General features: G+C 44.1%; 1 protein-coding gene across 1 annotated transcript in view; it reads left to right on the top strand.

Annotated features, from left to right (window-relative positions):
• col25a1 (collagen type XXV alpha 1 chain) overlaps positions 1-26,253 on the top strand; it is a gene marked incomplete at its 5' end in the record, with an annotated part of 189,681 nt that overhangs the window by 150,210 nt on the left and 13,218 nt on the right. Inside the window, 14 exons of the mRNA XM_083639822.1 lie at positions 9-35; positions 3,320-3,364; positions 5,741-5,785; positions 6,536-6,562; positions 9,351-9,395; positions 15,905-15,937; positions 16,079-16,114; positions 18,872-18,916; positions 20,902-20,964; positions 22,450-22,518; positions 23,390-23,434; positions 24,089-24,133; positions 24,854-24,931; positions 25,667-25,690. Coding sequence (XP_083495948.1) covers positions 9-35; positions 3,320-3,364; positions 5,741-5,785; positions 6,536-6,562; positions 9,351-9,395; positions 15,905-15,937; positions 16,079-16,114; positions 18,872-18,916; positions 20,902-20,964; positions 22,450-22,518; positions 23,390-23,434; positions 24,089-24,133; positions 24,854-24,931; positions 25,667-25,690 — 627 coding nt within the window. The remainder of the gene's footprint in view (positions 1-8; positions 36-3,319; positions 3,365-5,740; positions 5,786-6,535; positions 6,563-9,350; positions 9,396-15,904; positions 15,938-16,078; positions 16,115-18,871; positions 18,917-20,901; positions 20,965-22,449; positions 22,519-23,389; positions 23,435-24,088; positions 24,134-24,853; positions 24,932-25,666; positions 25,691-26,253) is intronic.

Raw genomic sequence — 26,253 nt, 5'->3', positions numbered from 1 at the left:
CTTTCCAGGGACCTGAAGGGCTGCAAGGGTCTAAGGTAGGTTTCAGAAATAATTTATTCGATAGATTTGCGGCATTTTGTGGCTTCTGTTAGATAGATGAAGGTGAATAGAGACAGGGGGAGGCTGGGACGGAGAGCAGGATGGCAAACAAAAGTACTACGTGGGATTCAAACCCACGGTGTCGCGGTTACATTAGATCAGTGAGCCACCAGGACGCCCCGGCATTATCTTATTCTATTGTCCACCTTATGTTCGAACGCGGGGGTCAGCCAATTACTTGCGATTGCGTTGACACTTCCTGTGGCAGTACAGTGCTTATATTGTGTTGGTTCTGTGATCGGCCTCTAGAATCATCTGCCACTCAATGTGAAATTGCAGCCAGTGAGTCAGACTAGGTTTGAGCAGGTAAAACAGGAAGTCATAACACAACCGGGTCAAGTGGGCGGGGCTACATAAGGTGAATAGAGTGGTGCAGGGATGATGTATTTTTGTAGGCCAACCGGGGAGTTAGCATAGCGCTGGGTTCCCTCGTCAAAAAGCGAATGTTTCCATTTTGTGTTATGGCAGAAAATAAGCTCTATGGCTAACAAAAGTGTATGATACTTAGGCTACAAGTTTTGTTCAGCAAGATAATCTTCACAAATTAACACTTTCCAGATTTCTTTTGGTGAACATGTTTGTATTTTTAAACGGCACAAAAAAGAAAGATACAAAGGCGTAGTTTAAGACTCCATGAGTGGACATAGCGGCACTCCAAAAATTAAAATGCAAGGCTCAGGTTTCCTTTTTTTTTTTTCAGGCTAGTGCCACTATTTCCACTCATGGAGTGATTTTTTCCTACAAGTTTCTTCTGTAGCGGAGCACGCACAGCCAAGCAGGCAATTGAGGAAGTGCACCTGTTCTACATCTCGGCGGTAGTTTAACACTTTTCTGGTTTTTGAAGCGTAAATGGGATCACGATAATCACGATAGCCACTATAAGATCACGATAGCCAGAAAACGCTTCGAAAACCACAGACCTTATTTCCGGCATCTTAACAAAAAAAAGTTCAAAAAACCCAATGACTTTGAAGCGAGGGAAGCGAACCCATGCTAACTGATTTCCGTGTTTTAGGACTCATTCCTGCATCACTCTATTCAATAAACTCATTAACAATTAGAGTAAGAGACAATAGACTCTATTGTTAAGGACTCTATTGAATCACATCAAAAACACATTCCTCACTGATACAGTAATGTGCTTTCTCATGCCCATAATTATAATATTCTCTAAAGTTTTTGGGATCATAATTGTATGCACATCAATGGAGAATCTCTTTAGGATTTTGAATAATGTTTTGGACTTAATTGATTGTGACTATGAATAAGCAGCCAGAGTGTGCACAAATTAAGGCTACTCCCAAAATGTAAAAAGTAAGGCTGAAAAGTGATCACCAAAGGGCATGGAGCATTGCATCCTGGGAGATTTGTGATACAGGGGGCACAGACGGGGCAAGTAAACAGAAAGGGGGGTAACTAAAGTCTCACACAGCAGCATGGGGAGAGCTAAAACCCAAAAATGAAGGGGAAGGGGAGAGAGAGCAGGAGAAAGACAGAGAGAGAGGGAGACGGAGAGCAGGAGAGGCTGAGCTCAGTGCAGCGGTACAGGCTCCCATGCGAGTCCCACGCGGCGCTGATGTGGAGAACAGATGTAGGCCATATCCAGCCATCAGGTAGCTGCCAGTGTTTGTTCAGTGTAACCCAATCAGACACTTCCTGTCTGCGCTGTCATCTGTCGGCAGGCCCTCCCGTCGGCGGCGGCAGGAGGGAGGGATGGAGGGGTCAACGATGACACACCGGCGTGTTAATGACTCACAAGCCAGGCCGCGGGCTGCCCCATTAGATCTTCAGCAGACGGCACACGTCAACAGTTTATATTGACGTTTCGTCACCTTGGCGATTGATTGAGTGTCGTTACATGATGTAGTGTGAATCATAAATATCCACTGATCGGAAATTGGAACAATAATTCATATGAACCCTCCTGCCGCTGACTGAAGACCAAGTCCACTGCCCATTCTCTTCCATCCACCCAATATTAGTCTTATGATGCATGCCATAGACTAAATTATCTTTGTTTATACAGTAACTCATCATGAATCATCTCCTGAATCCTGAAAAGTTTGCTATACAAAATCCAATGATAATAACATCCACTCTAGTCATTGCTTTGCCTACTCGCCCTACTCGGCCAGCCCAGTCGCCAGATTAAAATGTCGGCCTTGTGCGTTTTTAGAATCCAAAGAAATGTAACGTATCGATGTTTATGAATAAAAATACATCGCATTTTTCCATGTCTACATACGTGACTAATTAATGTGGTACGCGGCGACCTCCTCTATGACGAGGTAAGCTCGGGGAAGTAACCAGGAAGAGCCGGTGTCTGTGCCAGAGGACCAAAAAATTTCAATATTAACATTTTCATGGACGGAAAATGTAAAATACGAACATTTCCATGGATTCCATAAACGCACGGTGACATTTTATCCTGGCGATTGGGTCGTGAAGTCTGTATTCTGTTATTCCACCCAGCTCCGACTTGATCTGACTCACATATTTCTGCACATGTGGCCACGGTAAGCTCATTAAACTGTTTGTAAGATCCCCAGAGTCTAAATCGTCTCGTCTAAACAAGTTCAAGCAGTACGTGCAAACATAACGGAGCTATAGCGGTTTTTCACCTTCACCTCTCTCTCGCTTAGTACATTTCCAAACTCAGCAGGCCTAAAGTCAACTCCCAGGCTTGCCCTCTGCCTGTATCGTCCGTCATTTTTGCAGGTCCTTAAAACATGACATGCGCTATTTGTTCTGGCCCGGTTTTGTCGGATCAGCAGAAGCGGGGGGGGGGGGGGGGGAGTGCATGACTCGGGAGCGCGTTTACAGGCTGTTTTATCCCACGTCCGCTGTGTCTCGAGGGGGCTGTTGATGACGGTTTTGCATATGACCCTGCTTCTCCTGGGGTCTGTGCTTTAGAGCGTCTATCAGACAGACACTTTAGCGGAGGCCTGGAGAGATGTGCTGCTGGGGCTCCTGCTCGCATAAACAATTCAATATCGTTCATTCTTCTGGAAGGCAATTATGTAAAGTCACCTTGACCTGCGGTTAAATTCATCACTGACCCGTGGTTAAATTCATCACTTGAAAGCACACCATCATAACCAAACTGTGTTCGATGATAACTCTGCCGTCTCCCCCTGCTTTCTTTGCCAGATGAAGACATTGTGATTGCTTTTAGCGTTGAACGTGACGTCACCTAAAGGCCTTTGTGTTTATTTCACAGGGTTCCCTTGGCCCTCCAGGCATCGTAGGTGTTGATGGACTGAAGGTGAGGACGCTCATAGAGACAGTGACTTACACATGATGCATACAGAACAGCTGAGGAGGATTGCGGTGCAGATGTTGGATAAGCCTCACATCTGGCTGTTTTTAACTGGTTGTTCAGACTATAGTCCAGTCACCAGAGCAGTTGGATGGTTTGGCGGTAAAATCGCATTTTTCATAAAACAAGTAAACAATTCTGACAGTGAGGTGAGGTAACTCCCATTTGTTTCAAATGCTGTGTCTTGTTTCAGCCGTTTGTCGGTAGTTGATTTACATGGGAAAATACGTGATGTTATCTCACTCCAGATCACTTCACTTCCTTAGTTTCTAAGTACTAAATTAACTCTCTTGTTAAAATTGGTATACTAATATGTTTTTTTAAGTTGTTCATGATGCTCACCAGTTTTAGTCGCATTGAGCAGCCCCATCTGTACTTAGCCTGAATGTAATATATTTCCTCCCAAAATACCATATTCAAAATAGCTCAAAAAGCAAACTTCCATCCGCACCTGAAAGCATTTTATCTTCAAAAGAGTCACTTTAATATCCTTCTTAATGTTTTCATTAGTCCTTTTTGGCCCATGTGTTGCAAGTATTCTTATTAGAAGACTGCTGCCATGGATCCTGACAATTTCAAACCACTATCCTATTTAGGAGCAATCCCTTGGGCTGCATCTTCAACGCCGTGACCACAAAGTATGGCTTGAGCTGCCTGTGAATCAGCTCACACTCGGCTTCTCTCTGCGTTTCATTCTCTAAACCAAATAAAGAAGACACAGTGCAGGTATTTCACAATAGGGAAAAACGGAAAAAGCATATTAACTCCAGAACAAAGATGGTGTAAGTGAAGCGAAAGAATGGGAAGGGGGAGAGGGGGGGGACGGTTTGAGAGGCGCCATCTTTCTCATCTTGAGCATGCATTTATAAAGATATGAGAGGAGAGGCACGCATGGCCGTAATGGGAACCAGAGTAAAGACGTTTCATTTCGGGGATTGAAAGCCATACTCACTTTGGAGACAGCGAATGCTCAAGGCCTAATTCCATACTTGTGTTGGGACCGGAGTTTGCCAGCACCCATGAAATAGAACTCCAATGCTGTGCAATGCTGTTATAAAACAGAATCGGTTCTGCTATGCAAGTGTCACTCATGCGGAAAGTTGAACTCCGAAGCAGTTGGTTCAGGAGGCCTCTGCCAGCAGCGGCAGGTTGACTGGCAGACCTCATGTTGATCTGACGTAGAGATCCACTAAAAGGGGGGATGATCACTAATGCAAACCTTATCAGCCGGAGAGGTTGAGCGTTTTTAATCAGATCCCATCATCATTATGGCAATATATCATCATCATTACGTCAATGACTTCCATGTGTGCGCTGATAGATGATACAAGATTCCAGGGTTCATAATGAGATTCACTTAGTGTGTAGCTTGGGATACTCCCTGTCCACCAGCTTGTAACGTACAGACTGATCTCTCCACAATGTTGCATGCAAAAAAACAAACATACAATTTAACTGAGTTTTGTGCACAACTGTGAAAACAAAAAGAAAGAGAGAGAGTAGTAGAGAGAGAAAAACAGAAAGTATACAACCCAGTTTTCCACACCCGTATTGGACAGCCATATAAAATTACATTCCACATTTTAATCCAAGTAATAGATTGGCTAATTTTTCATTCATCTGTGCATTCATCTCTGTTGCCCTGTTGAAGTTGTCTGGGTTGAGGAATAGTAGCTACTTTTCTAAAAGGTTAACGATGTGGTAGGTTTAGTCAGAAGGTCAGCTGCTTTTGGCAGCAGATGAAGCGAGGCTGGTCTACTCTCAGTTAGACCCTCTTTGCCCTCAGTCAACATGGACGCAGACTGAGACGAACGCTGTACTGGCGTTCATTCAGATGGACTTGGCTGTCCTCCTTTACACATGTATAAAGCCCAACCAGAGATCATAAAGCATAAATCAACTTGTACACTCTGCAAAGCTTATATCCTCTCAACTTACATATTTCTGTTGCGGTTTCCAGATTTTATACTTTACTCTATCATTTGAACCTTGGGCAATTTATTGATTCATTCACACTATACTGTACATAAACATGTGGCAAGCCGTTACAGGTCGATTCCGTGTCGTATATTAAAGTATATTGTCCACCCGGCATCAATAGTGATATCTATCTGTGGCTCCGTCGTCAGCTATCCCGCAAATGCATTCCACCTGTCCTGTGAGGCACATTTTATAACGCGAACTTAACCTCTGTTAAGGTTATCTATATCTGGGGGAAAACCTTAAGCTTTTTGTACCTCCTGACCTACCTTAGATTAATGTTCACATGGCTCGCACAACGCACTGAATGAAGCCACTGTGTGTATGTCATGCTGTCCATAGGGGGATGTTGGCACCCCGGGATTGGACGGTATCCACGGAGTCAAGGTTTGTTTCGCACGTATTCTGCGCACTCTTATACCTCTGAATTCATCGCAGTCATGATTTAATTTTTTTATTTTTCTTCTTCTTCTTCTTCTTCTTCTTCTTCTTCTTCTTCTTCTTCTTCTTCTTCTTCTTCTTCTTCTTCTTCTTCTTCTTCCTTTTCTTTTGAGCCATCTTTTGTATTTGTTGTTGTTTTTTCTCTTGCTTTTCGTAGCAACGAAGCATCTTGCCTTTTGACCTTGTGGGAACCTTTTGCCATCTTTTCATCATACTAGCTTGTTTTTTTTTGTGTTTTTTTTGCATCTTTCTTGCACAACTTCTTTCACCAGGAAAAATTATGTTCTGACAGATATTGTGTCCATTATATCAATAAAGCCATCTCACCTTCATAACCGATATCTGATACAAAATATAAATTGAATGTATAGGTAGCTACATACAAGCTTAAAGAAATGCTATTGACCTGGATATCAGTGTTGTGGTAAAATATCATTAGTGTTATTGCCTGTTTGTATTGACAAAGCTGTAATGGCTGTTTACGTTTATTTGAAAGCACAGGGCAATACCTCCAAAAGTTTACACCCGAGGGTCTGTCTGGGGAAAGAGCAGCCGAAATATGAGAGCATTTCTATAATCTAACATGAATTTAACCCCAGATACAATCTGACCCCAACTGACTGCAATAATTCCCTAACCTAACCCAACACCCCAAAGGTTTCTGTCTGTTTAATGTTCTGCTTTCTTTCCCAACAGGGTGAAATGGGAGAGCAAGGTGAAAAGGTAAAGTCTTAACTGAGATTGCCAACATTATGCTTGCTTAGCATCCGCCCGACATCCCACCATGTGCCTACTGAAGACATTTGGTTTACAGCCTTCATTATAAACAACAAGCCAATAGTAAACAAGTCGTCCCCCCACCCGTGTGATGTACTGTAGTTGCACCCTTGGGTCAGTCCCATTCATTGCCGATGCCGCCCACTAGTGGCACAAAGTCAACGTTACAGTGTGACAAATTAACGGATGGACAGACCGATCCATTTGGTGGGGGACAATGATGGCAGCTCTTCTGTTTGTGGATGTTAGCCCCATTTTTTTTAATCTTGGAATCCTCATTTCTCCCAACTCCCAACTTGGCAACCTATTGTTTTTCAATGGGGAATCCCTTCAGCGATCCAGTGATGTTGAGTCATTTAACTCTCTTAGTGAGTCATTTAACTCTCTTAGGACTCATTTTCCTCAAACTCAGGCCTTGGTGGAGACCGAAAGGCCTAATCGGGAAACCACACAATAGCGACACTGAGCCAAAAACAGCCCAGACACCATCCTTAGTCTCTCCATTCCCTAATCCTAAGCTTTTGATCCGCTGGTGTTGGACAGCCATGGGTGGGAGGGTGCGAACACTGACCAGAGATGGAAGAAGAGGGAGCTTATTATGACTCAGTGTACTAAACTGGTACCAATTACTAAATGGGACACGTTGTCAATTGTGCTTCTGACTTTTCTTAGGGACTTGTGCTATATTGTTTTGAAAAGTGCTATATAAATAACGTTTATTATTATTATTATTATTATTCCCTGTCACTACCACTGAGCTAAATAAGGTCACTACACCCGATTCACTTTATTGGAGGCTTTGCAGTTGCATCACATATCTCCTAACAACCATGGCTGGCAGCACCATCATGGAGCTCCTGTGGAGAATTGGCTGTGCAGATAATGGCTAAATATAACAAACCAAGAGCGATACCTGAATACTGTTGTGTTGTGGTGTGGTGGGTACCCGGTCCATTGAGTAAAATTATAGGTAAAAGTGAATAGTCTGAGTACTGTAGGTAGGATTTGTTTTCAAATGTGTGTCACTGTGAAACTTGTCTCTAGTCTAGTCTAATCTAGTCTAGTATTAAGTTGGTTCTCTTCAAGACATTCGAAGAAAGCTCTCCACAAGGACACAACTATCGATTTGGATTTCTTTTGATAGATATTTTTTTCTCTGAGAAGTCAAAATTGAATCACTGACAGGTCATAGCACCAGTGAAAGAGTGGAGTCAGGTTGGGTGGGCGTGCTTGATTGCTAAAGTCGTTACTGATTGGTGCCCCCAGGATTTCTGGGGAACCAATCACTGGCCAGGATTCCGACACCAGTTTGGAGCTGTCCCAGACCCAGCGAGACATCTGCAGCATGCAGGCGCGGACTGCATAATCGGGCACGTCGGGCAAATGCCCGGTGGCCTGGCCTGGCCTGGCCACTGGGCCAGGCCCGCAGTCAGTCAGTTGTGTGCCCGCAGTCAGGCCACTCATTGAACAGCAGGCCAGGCGCCGCCTACTGGTTTACTAGTGGTTTTATTACTCTATTAGTTAGTCTGAAGTAATAATTACACTTCAGGGTTAAAGTGGGTGCATCTCATTGTAAAATTGGACTCGGCCCAAATTGGGCTTCAAACGGCCCAAATTGGGCTTCAAACGGCCCAAATGTGGCTTCAAACGACCCAAATTGGGCTCCAAAAGGCCCAAATTGGGCTTCAAATGGCCCAAATCTGGCTTAAAACGACCGAAACTGGGCTTCAAACGGCCGGCACGCACGTCGGCCCATATCGGCCTGGCCTGCTTGGTATCTAATGCCCGGCCTGAATTATGATCCCAGTCCGCCCCTGGCAGCATGCCATGTAGTAACGTAGTCAGCGGAAGAACTCTCATGAGTCGGCGTGGAGACCATTTCCTCCAGTTCCCCTCCCCCCCAAACAGGCACCCGAACGACCAGAGGAGGCGCTAGTGCAGCGACCAGGACATAATACCGTTAATCCGGCTTTCCACCCGCATTCCCAGCCAATCGTGCCTGTATGGACGCCCGACCAAGCGAGCTAACACGGGGGCTCGAACTTGCAACCCTCGTGTTGGTAGGCAGGAAATCTACCGCTCCACTATCTGGATGCCCCGACTTGGATTTCTTGATTTGACATTGACCTTTATGATTATTTAGCTAACAACTGACAATGTCAATCAGATTCATCAGTGATCAATGATCAATGATCAGTTTCCCAGTCAAAAACAGCACAGCAATTAATCATATCTATTCCATGCTGTCGAGACGGCCAAGTCGTGCGCTTAGAGACGCCATCCGCAATCCTCCGCCGTGGCCCCTGAAGGGTGCGTGACGTCACCTCAAAGCCCTCTAATAGCCATATTTGAACCATGTGGAGGGGAAGCAGTTGGTGACCAAGGTAAAGGCAACATGTAAATGGCACATCATCTCTGCTGCTGCCATGTACCAGACACACTCCTCCAAACACATCCATGATGAGACAGATTTACAGAGAAGTGAAGCGTGAAAATAGCAGAACATTAGTCAAAGATCTGTTGTAGTATCTGTCTGTCAGTTACAACACTCTGGCCCTTTTTATCCTCTGGTTCTTTGAGGCTTAGTTCTTTTTTTTTCAAAGCCGTGCTACTCCTAAGCAATATTAAACACGTTGGACTCTGAGCTCTCAACGGTGTGTTTTTCCCCCTCTCAGCTACATATTCTTCCCATCAAAAGACTGAATACGATTTCCTCTGTGCGATCTTATCACAGGGCGATATGGGTGAAGACGGACCGAAAGGTGACGGGGGGGAGAAGGTATGTAAATTCAGCTTCACCTTCTGTTCTCATTGTTTATGTCTTGGAAGCTACTCAAGAGAGCGGGAGAGAGACTCCGGCTCTGGCTTAGAAAGCATGAAAAAAAGAAAAAAGAGAGAGTTAATGTTAGCCATCTGAGGGGATCTGTGGAGAAGTAGCTGTGGAGTGCCATCAGCTGCAGTCAAGGCTAGGCAAAAGCAATCATCCTGGCACTTGATGCGTCCTGTGCGCTTAATGTGGACTTAATTGCCGCGCTACGCTGGCACTACATTTGCTGGTTGGATGGGTCCTGCATTAATTTGGGACTATTTATCATGGAGAGAGCTTGTCAAGATGTGATCCACTCCCAACAACAGCCAGGATAGAACTTTGCTGGACACATTGTCTCTGTAGAGCCGCGGAGAAGTCATAGATTTTGATGATTTTTTATCATATTTAATTTGTTTTTGAGAGACCGTGTTTTGTTTTGTGTTAGAACATTAAGATCACGTCCAGAGACAGATTATTCACCCCGTCCAGTGCTTGTCATGCTGCCCTCATTGTTGTTATTTCCTTAAAACAGCATTTGTGGAAAATATGGGTTGGAACCGAAAATAGGTCACAGCTTATTTCTTCTGGGTGACCACATGAGTCGATTTGGGTCCTTTGTCTTTTCCCTCTTAAACATCTTGTAAAACAATTGCATAACGTGTGTTATTTATTTAAATTTGAATCAATAATTCCTTGAAAATGTTGATTCTATATTCATCTTCTCAACCCAGGTTGAAAATTGCAAATTTTTCAGGAAAAAAAAACAAAAAAAACGATTCTACCTCAAAATAAAACAAATAGTTGAAAAAAATAAATAACAAATAGTTGAAAAAGTTTAAAAGAAAAAAAAAGACTGGCAACAGAAGGAGTGTACTCAAAATGTCACCACCAATTTATTGCTTTTCAGTGGAGAACAACTTTGATAAGTTCTCACTTTATGGCTGCGCTGGTTTTAAAAGACTGCTGAGCGCCGCTGCCAAGAAAGACACTGTTGGAAGGAAACAGATGCAGGATATCATCTGTGGAGAAGAAGTGAACAAAAAGAAAGTGGCGGGCGATAAAACTTCGCAGCGCCGGCGCTGCTTTGATCTGGCCTACCTTAGCGCAGTCAAAGCGAGAAGTCGGGAGTTTCGCTGCAGGGGTAAAAAATAAATAAATAAAAAGAAAATTGGAATTGAGCACCATGGGAAATCAAACTTCTGTAGCAAGTCACCAGCGATTCCTTCTTCAATTGCGCTCTAATTGATTTCCTAATAAAAAGAGGCAGAAAGTGCTGTAAAGAACTGGAAATAAGAGACATTGCGTCAATGATCAAGGATTTTATCATTGGTATGGATTACCTTTCTTTACCTTATCATCCCAGATTTTCAACATCAGGATGTAGAAATGAGCTTCTCACCCCCCCCCCCCCCCCCCCCCCCCTCTCGTTTTTTCCAGAGCACAATGGCGAACATATGGTGGAGTAATTGCTTTTCAAACAGGCCGAGACGTAACTCACTATCTGAATACATACAGTATCTAAAGGGCTTTAACACCAGTCAGATGCACAAAGGATTGATTGATTATTCGGCGTAGTGGAGAAAGTGTCTCACAGACCTAAAAGCACGCAGGCACACACACACACACACACACACACCCCACACAGCATGTACTGGGTGGCTGAATAACAGTAGAGTGTGACTCTGCATCAGTTAGAAGAGAGGGATGCTGGCTGTCGCTTGCCACCATCCCACAAACTGAAGCTCCTGTCGTCACTCCGAGTTTGGCGTCTGATCGATTACTCTTCCCCAAGATGTTTGTCAATGATCGATTGTTTTCCCTGAGAGGAGAGGAAACCAGCAGAGAGAAGGAGAGGGAGGCCATCTTTCATCTTCCATGCTGAAGATGCTGATGTTAACAATACACAGGGCAGACACTGTGTGTGTGTGGGGGGGGGGGGGGGGGGGGGAAATGGGGTGAGAGGTGGCAGTGATAGCTTCAGTATGGTAAGCAGAGACACCCCCAGGGAGTGTGGTGCGGTTAACACCCCTTTTTCGTAATTTCTTCCCGACGTGCAGGGTAGTCCAACAGACTATTATAGAAGAGCCACAACGTCTGAAATCGACCCCACGGGAGGGTGACAATGAAATGAAAACGGTGGTGCAGGGCGTTCCCGGGGTTCGATTCCCGTTTTCAAAGTACATTTCAACCATAAGCCACATTTAACATTTGTCTTAACCCAAACCATAACCCGAACCCTAATCTTAACCCCGTTGTTTTGCTTATAGTGTTAATTGCTGGCTACAGTCTTGAAAAATGGAAAAAGCTGGTGGTCTCGAAAAATGACTAAAAGGGGTACCCAGTGTGCGTTACAAAGTGACGCCAAGGGGGGTGCCGACCAAACGGCAGTTGGAAGTGAGAATGTGTCGGATCTGCAGGGAGGGGGGGGGGTGGCATGGCATGGCAAGCAATCAGACCGTGCTTGATACAAAGGGAGATTGTTTTGACGGGGATCTGTGGAGTGTGAAAGACACTAAATGACAGGACACACATGTACATAACACACACTCACGTGCACACTCACTCATACACACATACACGTTTACACACACACACACACACAGACTCACACACAGTCAGTCACGAAATCTCTTTCTCATACATTCTGACACACGCGCGCACACGCGCACACACACACACAATCTGAGTGACTCAGGCACCAATCGGCTTTTCACTGAAGCACGCTTGGCACAGCATTGGAGAGCTGAATCATAACTCCTCTCCCAGGCACTCCGACAAAGTCTGACAACTTCTGTGAGGGGGCAACTTTCTTCTAATTGGATTTGACTTGCATTTGCCGTATACCTTTCTACAACATGGTGCTAGATGTGTCACTCTGACAAACCATCACCAATTGGGAAGAAGAACTTTTCCAACACGCTTGTCCATCTCTCGATTCGCTACGCGCAAATCTCGCCCGCAGGAAGAAAAAAAAACGTGAGCGGCTTTAGCTCCAAAAACGATTATTTTTTGGTGTAATTTGCCTAAATATTTAACGTGTGAAATTGGCTGTGACTGCTCTCACTCAAACAGTCGAAGCTCAGAGGTGGGATAAACTGTCTTGTGGGTTTGAAAAAAAAAAACACACACACGAAACCTAGTAAACTCTAGAGGAGTTGGTTTTGGGAGGTTCCAGGTCTGTGAGAGCTTGGCGCTGGCCAGCAGTGTGGCACAGCGGTCGGTGAAGTTCTCCAGTGCCGAGGTCCATTCCGGCCCCTTGTGAACCTGGCCGCGGTTCAGCTCCTGGCGGAGGCCGATCCCCAAATCTGTGTCGCCTCGCATCCAGCCCAAAGCACTCATTAAGACATCCAGCCCAAAGCTCTCATTAAGACAGTGGCTGAGGTCAACATTCAGCCAAGGCATGAATTAGGTCAGTTTTGTTAATGACCATAATAATATAGAGAACATTTTTCGCCTCGGCTTTATTGCCGTCTGATTAATTCTCTCCACCTCAGTCGCCCGCACCAGGCAACACAGCTGGAAAATGGCCTGCATCACCAGACACACATTATAAGATCTTCGTGCGATTATCTTTAAGTGCCAATATGTGTGTGTGTTTGACACAGTCAGCGACAATTACCGGGTGCCCATAAAGCAGTGGCGCTGTATAGTAGTGACAGTGTCCTTTCTTTCCTGCTGTGCTCCCTCTCTGTGGTTACATCGCAGGCTGTGGCCTCAGCGCGCTAATTGGCCCAGTTGGGACACTCGGGCGCTCCACGCCGCGCCTCAGCGTCGTGTGCACCTCCCCTCCCAGCTCGGCCACTTTTTCCGTCTCGATTTCTCGCTGCAGAGTCGTTCACCCGGGATTGATGATTCGGTGCGACCTCTCACTTGGTTCTGCGGCTCGGGGCCCACTTGCGCTGCAGCCGGTGTCGTGACAGATCAGGTCGCTGGTGTGTTTAGCAGCGGGGGGGGGGGAGCGAAGCGATGGTTTCTTGTGTAGCATCCTCTCACGTTTGTTTTCACACGGGTCACAGTCAGAGCGGCTGTTTGAGGCCAACGGTTCATTTCACTGTTAAAAATGTCCCGTTGACGGCAATGCAACAGGCTGCAAATACTGTACTTAAAGAGAGTTATTTCTGATGTTATTCCTGATGCATTTGTCACTTTTGATGATAGACCTTACGAATAACATGTCCACTCGAATTTGTGAGAACACTTTATTTGGATAGTCCCCCTACAGAGTCAACAGGGTATTTGTAACATTTCAACAGCTTATTGTTTGACATTGGACAATTCAACTGTTTGGCTTTGTCTGTAGATGTTGTTTTAACAGCGTATTACTGTAGTTGAGTTGATTATGTTTGCTTCCCGTTCCACACACCTGCACCTAGTGTAATGTGTAGCTATATTCATAAATTGTCTATATATTCTATAGATCAGTGGCTCCCAACCTTTTCAGACTCATAGACCACCTGAAAATTGTTAAAGTATCTGCAGCCCACATCGAACCATAAACAGTACGGATGCCAAATAATGTGTTCTCAGATCACTTTTTATATTAATGATCAAAGGAGCTGTCCGTCAGCACCACAAGAATCTGAAAAACATAGGCTGTATGCAATAGGCTAATTACCGAATATTTGATTACGGTATCATTCAACAATGGAGAAATGCATTCTCATACATCATAATTATACTAATTACATTTCCCCCCCAAGATCGTAATGTTTTGCGAATGATTTGGCGGCCCACTTGCAATACCTTCACGGCCCACCAGTGGGCCCCGGCCCACAGGTTGGGAATGGCTGCTATAGATAATCTGTTGAACAGTTTGAATTGTTGAATGTCCACTAATAAGCTGTTGAAATATTACACATACTCGGTAGACTCTCTGTATAGGCGGACTATCCAAATAAATTGTTACCAATTTTTTATGGTGCTGAATTAACTAAAGGATTTGACACACCGTGGGCGACAACTAACTTTAATACTTAATTTTAGCACACTGTGCAACCCATGAGATACATTTTTATTTTCACAATGTTAGCTCCTTGATGTTTAATCCAGCATGGATAAATAATGGGGACAAATAGTAATCAAGGCAAAGTCAGTCAGGTTTATCTGATCTGCAGCGTGAGCTTAACAAGCTGAGATTTGTTGTACAGTAGGTATTTAGTTGTTGTTTCTCAGACCTAATTAAGTGCAGATGTGAGGCATTGTGACACGTGCATCCCTGCCTGAAAGGAGCAGGTGTACACCAGCTCTGCCTTTGATGTTTGTGCTGTTCACATTATTCTATCAAGACAAAAGAAAGTCGTAATGGGTAAGTCGTTTCCTGCTTTATCACAGTTCTTCGATCAAGATAATATCCAGCAAGGATGTTTCTCATCCTTCTGAAAAGTAACATCTCTGAAAAGCCTTCCGCTCATCTTCTGTACTGTAATACTTCACGCGTACGAGGAACCTGTGTTTGTGGATCCGAGAACAACCAAACGTTAGTATAAACGTCCATCCCCTCAGATCTTCTGCACCCTCAATTAAATAAACGTAACAAGCTAGCGCTAACTTGTGAAAACGTCCATATAAAAATGGGAAGGATAAGCCTAAAAGAGGGGAGCTGGCGGCGCACTTGAGCATGCAGCAAAGCCCCAGCTGTAAACAGTAACGCAGTTTATTGTCTGCAAAAGAAATGCGGCAATTAAACATGGCTTGTGTGCTATGCATCGTAATGACTCCCATAAAAAGCTGAGGGCGGCAGGCATTCCTTCAGCAACTTCTGAGCGTGAGGCGTATGTGTAGTGTGACCACAGGATCCGCACCAGAGCCCCATACCCAGTCTCCTTCTCCCCCACTCCCTTTTCCCACCAACCGCCCATAATTACGCTCATTGGCCCCTCGTTTTTAGGTCTGTTTTTTTTACTGTACACTGCAGTAGTGCTGCAGTTCATAGAGAAGGCCTGGTTTCTGGATGTCAGAGTTTGTTGGGAAAACGGTGATAAAAGTCGCCCCATCGCCTCCGTTCAACACCCAATCTGAGCACACGAGGACGGTAAACACGGATGGAAATGGTTTTTTAGTTGCCCTCGCTATGCTGTGGATTTGTACGGTTGGAGGTTTCCCCCCCCCAAATGTCATCCATTGTGAGCATAAGGCCGCACTCTGAAAAGAAACAGTAGTTACTAGTCACTGTCCACAATGTGCTGCTGCCTCAAGGTTTCATTCAACATTCAAATTGAACACCGCTTAGAATCAAAAGCCGTCTCCTTTCTCCATTCAACGTTTGAGTCCAATCTTCTCCCAACATCTCAGTAATGACTGCAGTCACAATATAATGTTCTGCATTGTTGCGTACAAATGGAGCTTTTTTTTCCCTCTCTTTTTGTCACTGTAATTGCACAGCACTGTTTGTGTGCTGTAATCATCTCCATTACCGTTTCCCATTTTCCACCTCTCTCCAGTCATTTTGGGATGCTTTTTCTTCTCTCTCTCTTTCTCAGGGAGATGCGGGTTCCTCTGCAGCAGGCATCAAGGTAAGCGCTAGTAGTATTGACATTGGAATTAGCACGACTTTATTAATATTATTATTATTATTATTATTATTATTATTTGTGTTCCTTGTTGCTGATAGGAAATGAAGCAACTGAAAGGTCAACTCTTTGCTTGTGTTGCAGGGCGAACCTGGAGAACCTGGACGAGGTGGACACAAGGTAATCATTGCTTTCTTCTTGCAGTGGCTCCTTGATAGAGATAGCAGTCATAGAAATATTAATTCCAGTACTAGTGCATTGGAAACTAGAAGCTTTGTAGATGGTTGCTTGTGATGCTAGTAACTCCCACAGTTGCCTAATATCTTTTTTTAAACGGGTTAGATCTCTGCCATAATAATTTGGTTGCTATATAGTTTTGATAGCGGTTTCTGCTTTGATAATGGTGGTGGTGGGGGGGGGGGGGGGTTAAAATCTTCAGCTGACGCAATAACAGAATAATATACTCAACCTGACGCTCTCAACGTAGTTCTATATTCGCATCACTGTAAATATATTATTGCTGCTCTGCTGTTTTAAACAGGTACTGTATGAACACATTTCGGTGTACAAGATGAAGCTATCAGCATCTCTCATAATATAAAAAAATCACACCCAGGTATTGACGTACTGTAAGCGGTGCAGGTTGCGCAGGTCCGCCCCTTCTCCCCCACCCCCCTCTCCAGATGCATATGCTACAAACAGACACCTCATTTCTCCGTAGTCCCTGGCACAGAACCTGACACTTCAACTTGAGCTTCAATGCGTCACAGTTGCTGGTTTTGCATTGACTTTGGTTTGACAGGCATCCTACTAACTAACACCTCTGGAAATGCTAAATCCTCTGGATGTCTTTTGCTCAGTTTTATTGAGACCCGCACTTGTCACACTCTTTAATGCCAACCGAGTCATTCCGTAACTTTGCTTTTGACTGCACATGTTTTTTTGGGGGGTGTTTAAGCATCACCTGTTGGCCATGGCAACCCCCCTCTTTTCCTCCCACCCCCAACCAGTGTTCCATTCTACACTTTGACACTTTGGAAGTCAATGCAGGAAATCAAGGACCTTTTGGTTGAAGACTGTTGCTGAGAAGAAAAGTGCAACTTTATTCCATGAAACACAAGCATGTGGTGGAGGAAGAGCTATCTTCATGTGGCACAAATGCTGTTTAGTGGTCCCCCTGACCAGACTGCTGTCAAGACGCCACCAGTACCCCATCTAATGACACTTTTTAATCTCAAGGGAGCACACCCCATTAATTTACCCGCTCTCGTCTCTGTTTGGCGAATAGTGCTCCAGGCAGACGGATGGACTTTTAGCAGATGCCTTTTTCTGCTGCGCTGCGAACAACACTCGCGGCTGACTTGAAACTCTTTCATTCTTATCTCTCCCGTTTCACAGCTGTTCTGTCCGTGCTGAGACACTTGCGATTTGCATTCCTCATTGTGTCGGCCATCATGAAATGAGTTGCTGAATAGTACCATTGGATGACGTTCAGTAAGGGTTGGGGGTGGGGGGGGGAGTAGTAGTCCACAAGAGAGACTTTTATTCATTAGGTTTACAATGCTTCCATGAGCCACAATGGAAATTTACAGCCGTCTCTCTGATCCCCCGTGTGCCATTACGGTTGATCATTCTCGTGTGGTGCTAATCATTTCTTTTCATATGCCATAAATATAATAGTCTTAATAGAGCGTTAAATTATCCCGAGTCAGAAGTTTTTGTTTTCAAAGTCTCTCGGAAACCTCGCAGAGGGACTTGACCTCTGTGATTTTTTTTCGCCCACAGTCGAATCAAATGACTGAACTGTAGTCATACTTGCATGCAGTGGGAGTCTAGAGTTCTCCACTTGACAGTGACCTGACCTTGGTCGTGGAGAAAAAGACCGACGTTGCAACTTCTAGCGCTGCCAAACTCTAATCACCGTAAAAGCCACGGCAGCTCTTCAAAACAGCTTTTGCAACTTTACTCCAAAGTATTTGGCAGTTTTCATTTAAGGATCTTGAACATACACACACCTGTCTCTACCAATGAACTATAGTAACCCTTGATTAACTCCCGGGAAAGCTTGAGTGATTGGAACAAGTGATGGGCATTTGCTGCATAGATCTTCGTAGTCCAATATAACAAACACTAATCGACCTATCAAGCCATGGCTGCATGCGTTCGTTGGTATGAAAGTGCATGTTCAGGACCTTCTGCTGGTGCCTATAAGCGAATGACAAACAGTCATCATACACTACTAGACAGTAGACCAGTGGTTCCCAACCTTAGGGTCGCGGCCCTAAGTGGGGTCGCCTGACATTCAAATAGGGTCGCCTGAAATAAAACAAATATATATATATCTTTTTTACACCACACAATTTAAAACTAGCGAAGATGATTAGGGTCACTTGTGTTTGTTTTTTTTAGTTCTGAGTTTAAAGTCAAAGTGATAATCTGACACCTATGGCGATGAGTGGTAATTGCAGGTGAGATCCAAACAGTGTCAATGGGCTCACTATCAGATAGTGACCTTTTTTATGAAAATGTTTGAGATTATAACTTTAGTATAGAGTATAAAGGTGTAATTCTGAAAATAAAGTCAGAATTTTGAGATTAAAGTCAGAATTCTCAGATTAAAGTCAGAATTCTGAGGGGGAAAAGAAGCATACGTGTGTGTGACATCACTGACGATGTCACTGATGATATTATCGACGGTGTACCGGAATTTGAATGTCTAGGGTCCCTAGATTTTTGTGACGTCAAAATCGGGTCACGAGCCAAAGAAGGTTGGGAACCCCTGCAGTAGACCATCATCAGTATGTAACACCTACAGTAGGGCGATAGAGAAAAGACATATAGAGTCTAGAGCTACACGAGGCCCTGAAGAGCCTAGGAACGAGGCTTGACTCAGCTTAGCTTGGCTTGGCTGTAACATGTCACACTTTTCCTGTGTAGGGAGAGCCAGGACTTCCAGGGCTGCCTGGACTTCCGGGGATAAAGGTAAATGCTTTGCTGTTTTCATCCCCAATCATTCCCCCAGAACCATCCGCTTTTGGGCCCAGCTATGCCAGCGTTCAGCCGGCCCGTACTAAACCTCAGCCCGACCCATACATATAGCTACACCTCATCTAAGGCTGTCTGCTATCTTGCTTTTCCTGCTGTGTGGGATTTATACCTGTACTGCAATGTTCCAAAAGTACTATGTCCATTCAGTGCTGTGAAGGTGCACGCAAACATCTAAGCAGGAAGTTCAAGTGAAAATGACTGACGAGGCAAATAGTGTGTGCCTCTGAGCTGGACGTAGCACAAGTAAACGAGAAAAGCAGCTTATTTAAATCTGTGAACAAAGTGGAGGCTTATGAAATAATGAATGGGGGGGGGGGGGGGCGCTGATCGTGACGGCACCCCTGGGAATCGCCGCAATTTACCTCTTGTAAGGGGCATCTAAAACGGCCTCATCGATACGAGATGTTCCAAAAAGCCGCATGTCAAGGAGAGGATGTTACAATTTGACTTGTTCAGAATTCCCAAAGTAATTTTTTTTTTTAGTTTTTTTTTTGTTCTGGAAATATATGGTTCAGGAAAAGAAAACAGTAGTAGAGACGCTAGAGGCACATCATCTTTCACAGCCAATCTACACGCTAAATGAGTAGAAAGAAACCACCTTAATGTACATGAGGATCATCGGCTTGGAATATAACACTTGGATGAATGCAAGGAATGCTCAAACAGGCATGATGAGATAATGCTTGTTGCTGTTTTGGTTTTGTTTTTCTCTTTTTGGATGCTTGTAACTTGCTGGCCTTGTAAAAGAAAAAGAAAAACCTTTCATTTTATATACTCCTGTTTTTACTTAAGAGGCCTGTATGCTCGTGGGAATCTAACAATGTTTTTGCTAATGTAGCACTCTGAGCTCGGCTTGCACTTGGGTCTGCGCCGCAGTCCTGCTTGTTTATTCATTCAGCGTTTGAGCGTCGTCGGCGCAGTGGACGCACTGTAGCCACCATGAGGTCACCCCGTTGGTTTGTCGACTCCCGTATTGAAGCCTCGGGTTTCGCATTGTGACCCTCGCCATCTTGATTATGTGGAGCCAGAACTGAGCTGCACGATCACTGGGCCAGTCAATCACACGCAAGACATTAGTCTTTTTTAATTATCTGTTTTACTCTAAACGGGTGAGTTATATATAAATTCCCCCCCCACCCCACCCCCCCTGCCCCCATACAGTTGGCATGAATGGTGAAATTAGTTCCATAGAGACCAAAACCGTTTTTTGAACCAGTCTGTAGACATGTTTGTTTTCTACTGTAAAGTCGAACATTTAAACATGGGGGTGAACGGGGAATTGACTCCCTTTTGGAGCCAGCCTCAAGTGGCCATTCGAGGAACTACAGTTTTTATGGTACTTCCGCATTGGCCTCAATTTTCAGACCGGGGACTTGGGGTTTGAGTTTGAGAGGCAAGTGTCCATTGGCATTCAGTGTGCAGTGTGTTGCTGCGACCTTTGAGTAAGATGTTCCAATGAAGTCGTATCAGTTTGGAATTGAACACTTGCTAATGCTAATTCAGGATTACACCTTATATTGCAAGTTCACTCCTCATAAGTCATACATGGAAATGCAAAACTGGTCAAAGGAAATGACTCAAAATCATAAGTGGCATTGAACCTGGTCTTTGCATTAAGAAAAACACGAGTTTCCGAAGAGGTGTTATTAATGATGGGATCAATCAACAAGCCATGATTATATTGTGCGTCTGTGCGTATGTGCATGCATTTGTGCATGTGTTCTTGAGTGTGTGTGTGTGTGTATGTGTGTGTGCGCGCGCGCGCGCGCGTGTGTATGAAAGTAAGTGCATGCTTGTCATTTGGAATAGGTTTGCCTATGCATCATGTGTTCGGTGCTCATTCGGATCGGCTGACGGCAGCAGCTACGACACTAGAAACGCCCCGTGGAAAAATAAGTGATATGTGTTGATTATTTCAGGGCGAACCCGGATTCCTGGGTCCCCAGGGAGAGCCAGGGCTTCCAGGACTCCCAGGCACTAAGGTGGGTGGCCATTGACTAGCGATGATCACATAGTATGGATCATGAACAGCGATGTGCACAGCGAACTACAGTAGCCGTGTTCATAACAACAGGAGAGTTACCCTCGGCACTATGGATGTTTCAACAGCTCTGACAGATTGGAGCTGACAATTTTATCACATTACTGTCAGTGCGATAACGATTGGAATCATGAGTCTCTGTGGGTTTATTATCTCGGGAGCCATTATAATCACTTTGCCAGGGTGACTTAGACGGCGATTTGTCAAAAATGTCCATGGTGAGTGCTCAGGGTATTAAGAATCAGCGACTCTTCTTCTTCTTCTCTCCCTTTCCGTGGAGCCACGCTGATGATCCAGATGCTGTTGTTCACGTTGTCCTTTTCTAGCGTTCTGTTTTCTAACCATAGTCAATATAGTGGTTTCTTGCCTTCTTGTCCAGTGGCATAGCTCTGTTTCACAATCAAACGTCAGGAGTCAATCGTTTAGCTCTGCACTTTAGTCAGGAGCACCGGTGTAAACACACGGCCCTGCAGGGTGTCCTTGTTCACTTCTGTTCACACGTCTGAAGTGACTGGACATGTTGGCCTTTCTACCTCATTGTCCATGTCGTTACAAATCTGCGAAAGGATGAGAGAGAAGTTTGTAACATTTTCAAACTATGTCACTTTATTCTGCAATTCAAATGACTTCTAGTAAGCAGCCGAAAAGATAGACGATGCTGCACTGACCCAAGGTTGAGAGACGAAAGGACTGTGTCCTACTTGGTCCAATGTGTCAGCTTGAACTAATAGGAATGATGTGCTCTCTTTACATTATACCACATCGCCCTCTGTTGGCCTTTCTGTGTCAAGTCACTTTGGGAGAAATTGAACATGCAAGCTGTGCAGCCTAAAATCACCTTTTTTTCCCTCCCTGGTTCAGAATGGAGGAGGAAGAAGGCAAAATGCAGATGTACATTTTTGGGTCTTCTTTAAAATAGTCTTTGACCTGGTTAAGGGTCACAATCTGCAGACTCCCAAGCGGATTCGGCATAAACATTTACAGTATCAGCAGACTGATTAGAATTCATCAGGGAGGGGAAGTTTGTAGATTTCTTCTTCTTCTTCTTCTTCTTCTTCTTCTTCTTCTTCTTCTTCTTCTGTGTTTTATGGCAGTTGGCATCTTTTATGTTGCATTACCGCCTCCTTCTGGATTTATCCATCCACTGTTTCCCTACATTCTGTAAAACCCGATCACTTTGTCTCTCCTCGTTTATAGAGTTCACAGTCTTACCAGAATTGCATAATAAAACTGTCCATGCCCAGTGTTTACCATGCAGTTCAGAAAGTGTGACAGCAGCTCTCCTATTCAGAATTAACTATGAAATGTAATGTTTGCCCAGGTTGCAGAAAAACAGTTAGCTGTAACGTACCTGCTCGCTAACCTACTTGAGTATAATGGTAAGAGAAAAGGCCTGTTCTTGAGCAGCGTGTCGTGATCTTTATAGGGTGAAAGAGGCGACCATGGGCCACCAGGCAAGGGCGAACGAGGAGACCTTGGACCCGTTGGACCGAAGGTGAGCCTTTTAAGAGTGTGTGTGTGTGTGTGTGTGTGTGTGTGTGTGTGTGTGTGTGTGTGTGTGTGTGTGTGTGTGTGTGTGGTCATGCATGTGTGCAATGATTGTGTGGCTCTTTGTAAACCTACCTACCTATTTGCCCAAATAAAACCGGATCCCTCCGCCGTGTGTTTTAAGAGCCTTTTAAACCTATTCACGACTGTCCTTTACCCATGTGGGTCCCTGCTTTTTTGCTGCCATCTAGAGTCTCCTCAATGTAAGCACACAGTCAAATTGAAAGATCCCAGAGTCATGAGTAAGACAGAGTAGAATCCATTCCCTGAGCAAAGTCTCACTCAATTCATCAAGTATTCAGTTGTGTTAACAGAGAAAAAACGGCTATACCATTATAGCCGATAATGAGTTCAAGGCCTTCCCAGGAGCCCGAGTAAAGTAAACCAAATAGAAATGAGTTTAGCACTGTTTATGTCTGGCGCTGACCTGGCAGGTGGGTGAAGCTCCAGTCTAAACGGAGACAACCCTTAGCGCTGCTTCATATCCTATTAGAAACCCCAAAAGAGTATACCCTCCATTATCAATGACGGAATCCAAATAAACACGTTTTCCATTGCTCTGTGCTTATGGCATATTAAAAGCTGGTTCATTTAGTGAAGCTTACCATGCGCCCCTCTAGGGAGGAGTGAGAGAAGTTGGTGATATTTCCTTTATGAAATATGCATTGGAATTAGATTGCATTTGTGGTGAAGTATAGGACAGAACTCCATTAAGAAAAAAGCTATTATAATTGTATGTGTAGGCTATATATCTGAAGGATTGAATTTGTGTTCCTCAAACACTCTTTTTGTTCACTATATTTTGTCACTACTGCCAGGGATCAGAAGGGGAGTCTGGTTCACCCGGCCTGAAAGGTTCAAAGGTGAGCATGGCATAGAATTTATTACTATTATGGTTTTTAATATTACCTCCATCAACAAATGTTATGATTTCACATCTGTCTGTTTGTCAGGAAGATATCTCAAAAAACTATGAACAGATTTGGCTGAAATCATTGGCCAAGCATCCGCTGATTAGATTTTTTTGGCTTGATCCATGTGTGGGATTTCCACCATTAGACAAAATATTGTCTTTGGTCTACTGTTTGTGTTTGTGATCTACTGAATTCATACTATACTGTAGTTATTATACTGGTAGAACGTATTAGTATTACTATGAGTATTATTTTTCTGGGTGGGGGTGTAGCTGTTGGTGTAATCTTGTAGATTCCATTCATAATATATAAAATCTGAACAGTAAATACTGGAAAAAATAGGAAAAATCCAAACATGTTACAAACATTTTAATTGAATAGCTCTCGAGTCTCTTCATCATGATATCATATCATATCATATCATATCATATATATGATGATATGATATGATATGATGTGCTTTCATAACAATCCACCACATCAAGTTTTTATAATGCAAAAAGATTTTGGACCACGATCGATTTCCACAAAGGAGAATATGCTAATAGCAGTGATGTCAAATCCTAGAGATCTGAAACTGTTTCATTTGTCATCTCACATTAGGGAGAGACTGGTGGTAACGGCGACTTGGGATCTATTGGCCCAAAGGTAAGTAGCAACATCACAGAAGACAAATGACATCTCATCTAACCTCACTGGAAAATGGACAGAATTGGCTCACTTTCATGATTTCATGATAAGCACCAGGGTGGAATTTCGTCATTTTAGGGGCAAGGCCATCTGGTCTTCGACGTCGCAATTCTTTGTAGGGCACAAGGCCACATGCCAGGGCACAAAGGCGATTGTTCTATTGACATCGTGAAGAGCGATTTTTCTGAAACATGTGTTATAATGTAGTAGTAGCAGGCTGGTAGCATGGCACTGCCAAGGTGGCCTTAGGGATCTCAGGGCATCACAGCCAGAGGGAGGGGCAATGGAGGCCATGGCCTCCATGTAATTCCCACCCTGATAAGCACATGCCGATAAATTTACATTTACATCTATTCTACAGTATAGCTGGTCGGGAACAGTGAGCTGTAACAGCCCACTGACGGTGCAAGATAGAACAACTCAATTGTACCTGACTAGCAATAAGCTGCATCTGCCTATTGAACTACACATTGAGAAGCACCAGGGGGCAGCGTTCTGACCCAGTCAGCCACTCTGCATGTTTTGGAATAGGCATGCAAGGTTAGGTCAGTGCAGGATCCCATTCATGAGCATCGTTTCTTCTGAGAGCGCCTGGGGTTGAGCTGGTGGCAGATACAGTAGTACATGAAAGCACGTGTGATGTGTTTAAATGTGTTCTCTAATGTGGACCATGTGCAGGGGCCCCCTGGGCAGAAAGGAGACCAAGGAGCCACTGAGATCATCGACTACAATGGAAACATCCAGGAGGCTCTGCAGGTCAGACACGTCACGGACTGAGACTGCTGTTCGCTGTTTGATGTTTCAAGATAAATCACATGTGCAGTTGCTAAAGTGAAGCTTGTGAAACTCCTTAAAGGAATAGTTCACCCAAAATGCAAATGATGTCATCATCTACTCACCCTCATGCCAGTTGAAACAGAGGTGAAGTTTGTCACAACACACAGGGAGGTTTCCTGCACAATTCACCATTGACTTCAGTGCAACTGAAGTCAATGTTGACTGGTTTTCTCTCGAGTTGGCAGCCTCTCGTGCTGGCAAACGTGTTATACTGTATGTGTGTGTTATATGGACAAACTTCACCTCTGTTTCAACTGGCGAGTAGATGATGGCATAATTAGCATTTTTGGGTGAACTATTTCTTTTTGGTTACTTATTTAATGAATAATTTACGCTGTCTGGTCTGCTATATTTTGGTAGGATAATGGTACTGCAAGCTAAAAGAGTCAGTTATTCCTCTGTCTCGAGCTAATAAATCGTTTCGTCAATCTAAACTGACTTGCACCCTACTGAAGTGCAATGCTCTGTAATACTCATTTGCACTACTCAGGTTCTGTCTTCTACACATGATGATAGGCTAACTTCCTCTCTGTCCTAAAATTGGCATGAAGTTAGGATCTGTGCAAAAAGAAAAACATGCAGACACAAAGGTTTGCTTGCCGAGTAACGTCTACAATCTTATCTCTCTCTCCTCCTGCTTTGGCCCTACTGCAGAGGATTACCACTATTACAGTGACGGTAACTCAGCTCTATTCTGTGTGTTGTCCTTTGCACAAGCGATGCACCTTTGTCCTCGCAACCCTGCCCCGTTCTACATGTACCTGTGCTTTCTCACCCGGCAACTCTCATACATGTTTGGCTTAAAGGAGAACTTCACCGGGGAGAAAAACAACGCTGATTTATTTTGAACATGCTCTCACACATATCCGAAAACTGTCAATGGTTTTGCAGGCATTCATTTAGTTTGACAGTGATGGAGAGTTGATTTGAGTTCAGTTGTGGACCAGTGATGCCATTTGTGCATGAATGAAATCACTGGTCCACAACTTTTACTCAAATCAACTCTGTGTTCATCATCATCATCATCAGATCATGTGCAAAATAAATCAGCATTGTTGTTTTTTTCTGTGAAGTTCTCCTTTAACAACCCTGTATGGAGTGTTATGTTTAAGTGTCTGTGATTCTTTTGGAAATAACGGCGCTGTTGTAACTTATCGTAGAAGCTGCCTGGTTTGCTGGTTATCTCCTTGAATATCAGTACAAAATCCTCTCCAAAACAAACTTGAAGGGGACCAAATATA

The sequence above is a fragment of the Poromitra crassiceps genome, assembly GCF_964638095.1.
Source record: "Poromitra crassiceps genome assembly, chromosome: 7".
Classification (NCBI taxonomy): domain Eukaryota; kingdom Metazoa; phylum Chordata; class Actinopteri; order Beryciformes; family Melamphaidae; genus Poromitra; species Poromitra crassiceps.
Note: the sequence above shows the minus strand (reverse complement) of the source record. Positions and strands in the feature narration are given on the sequence as shown.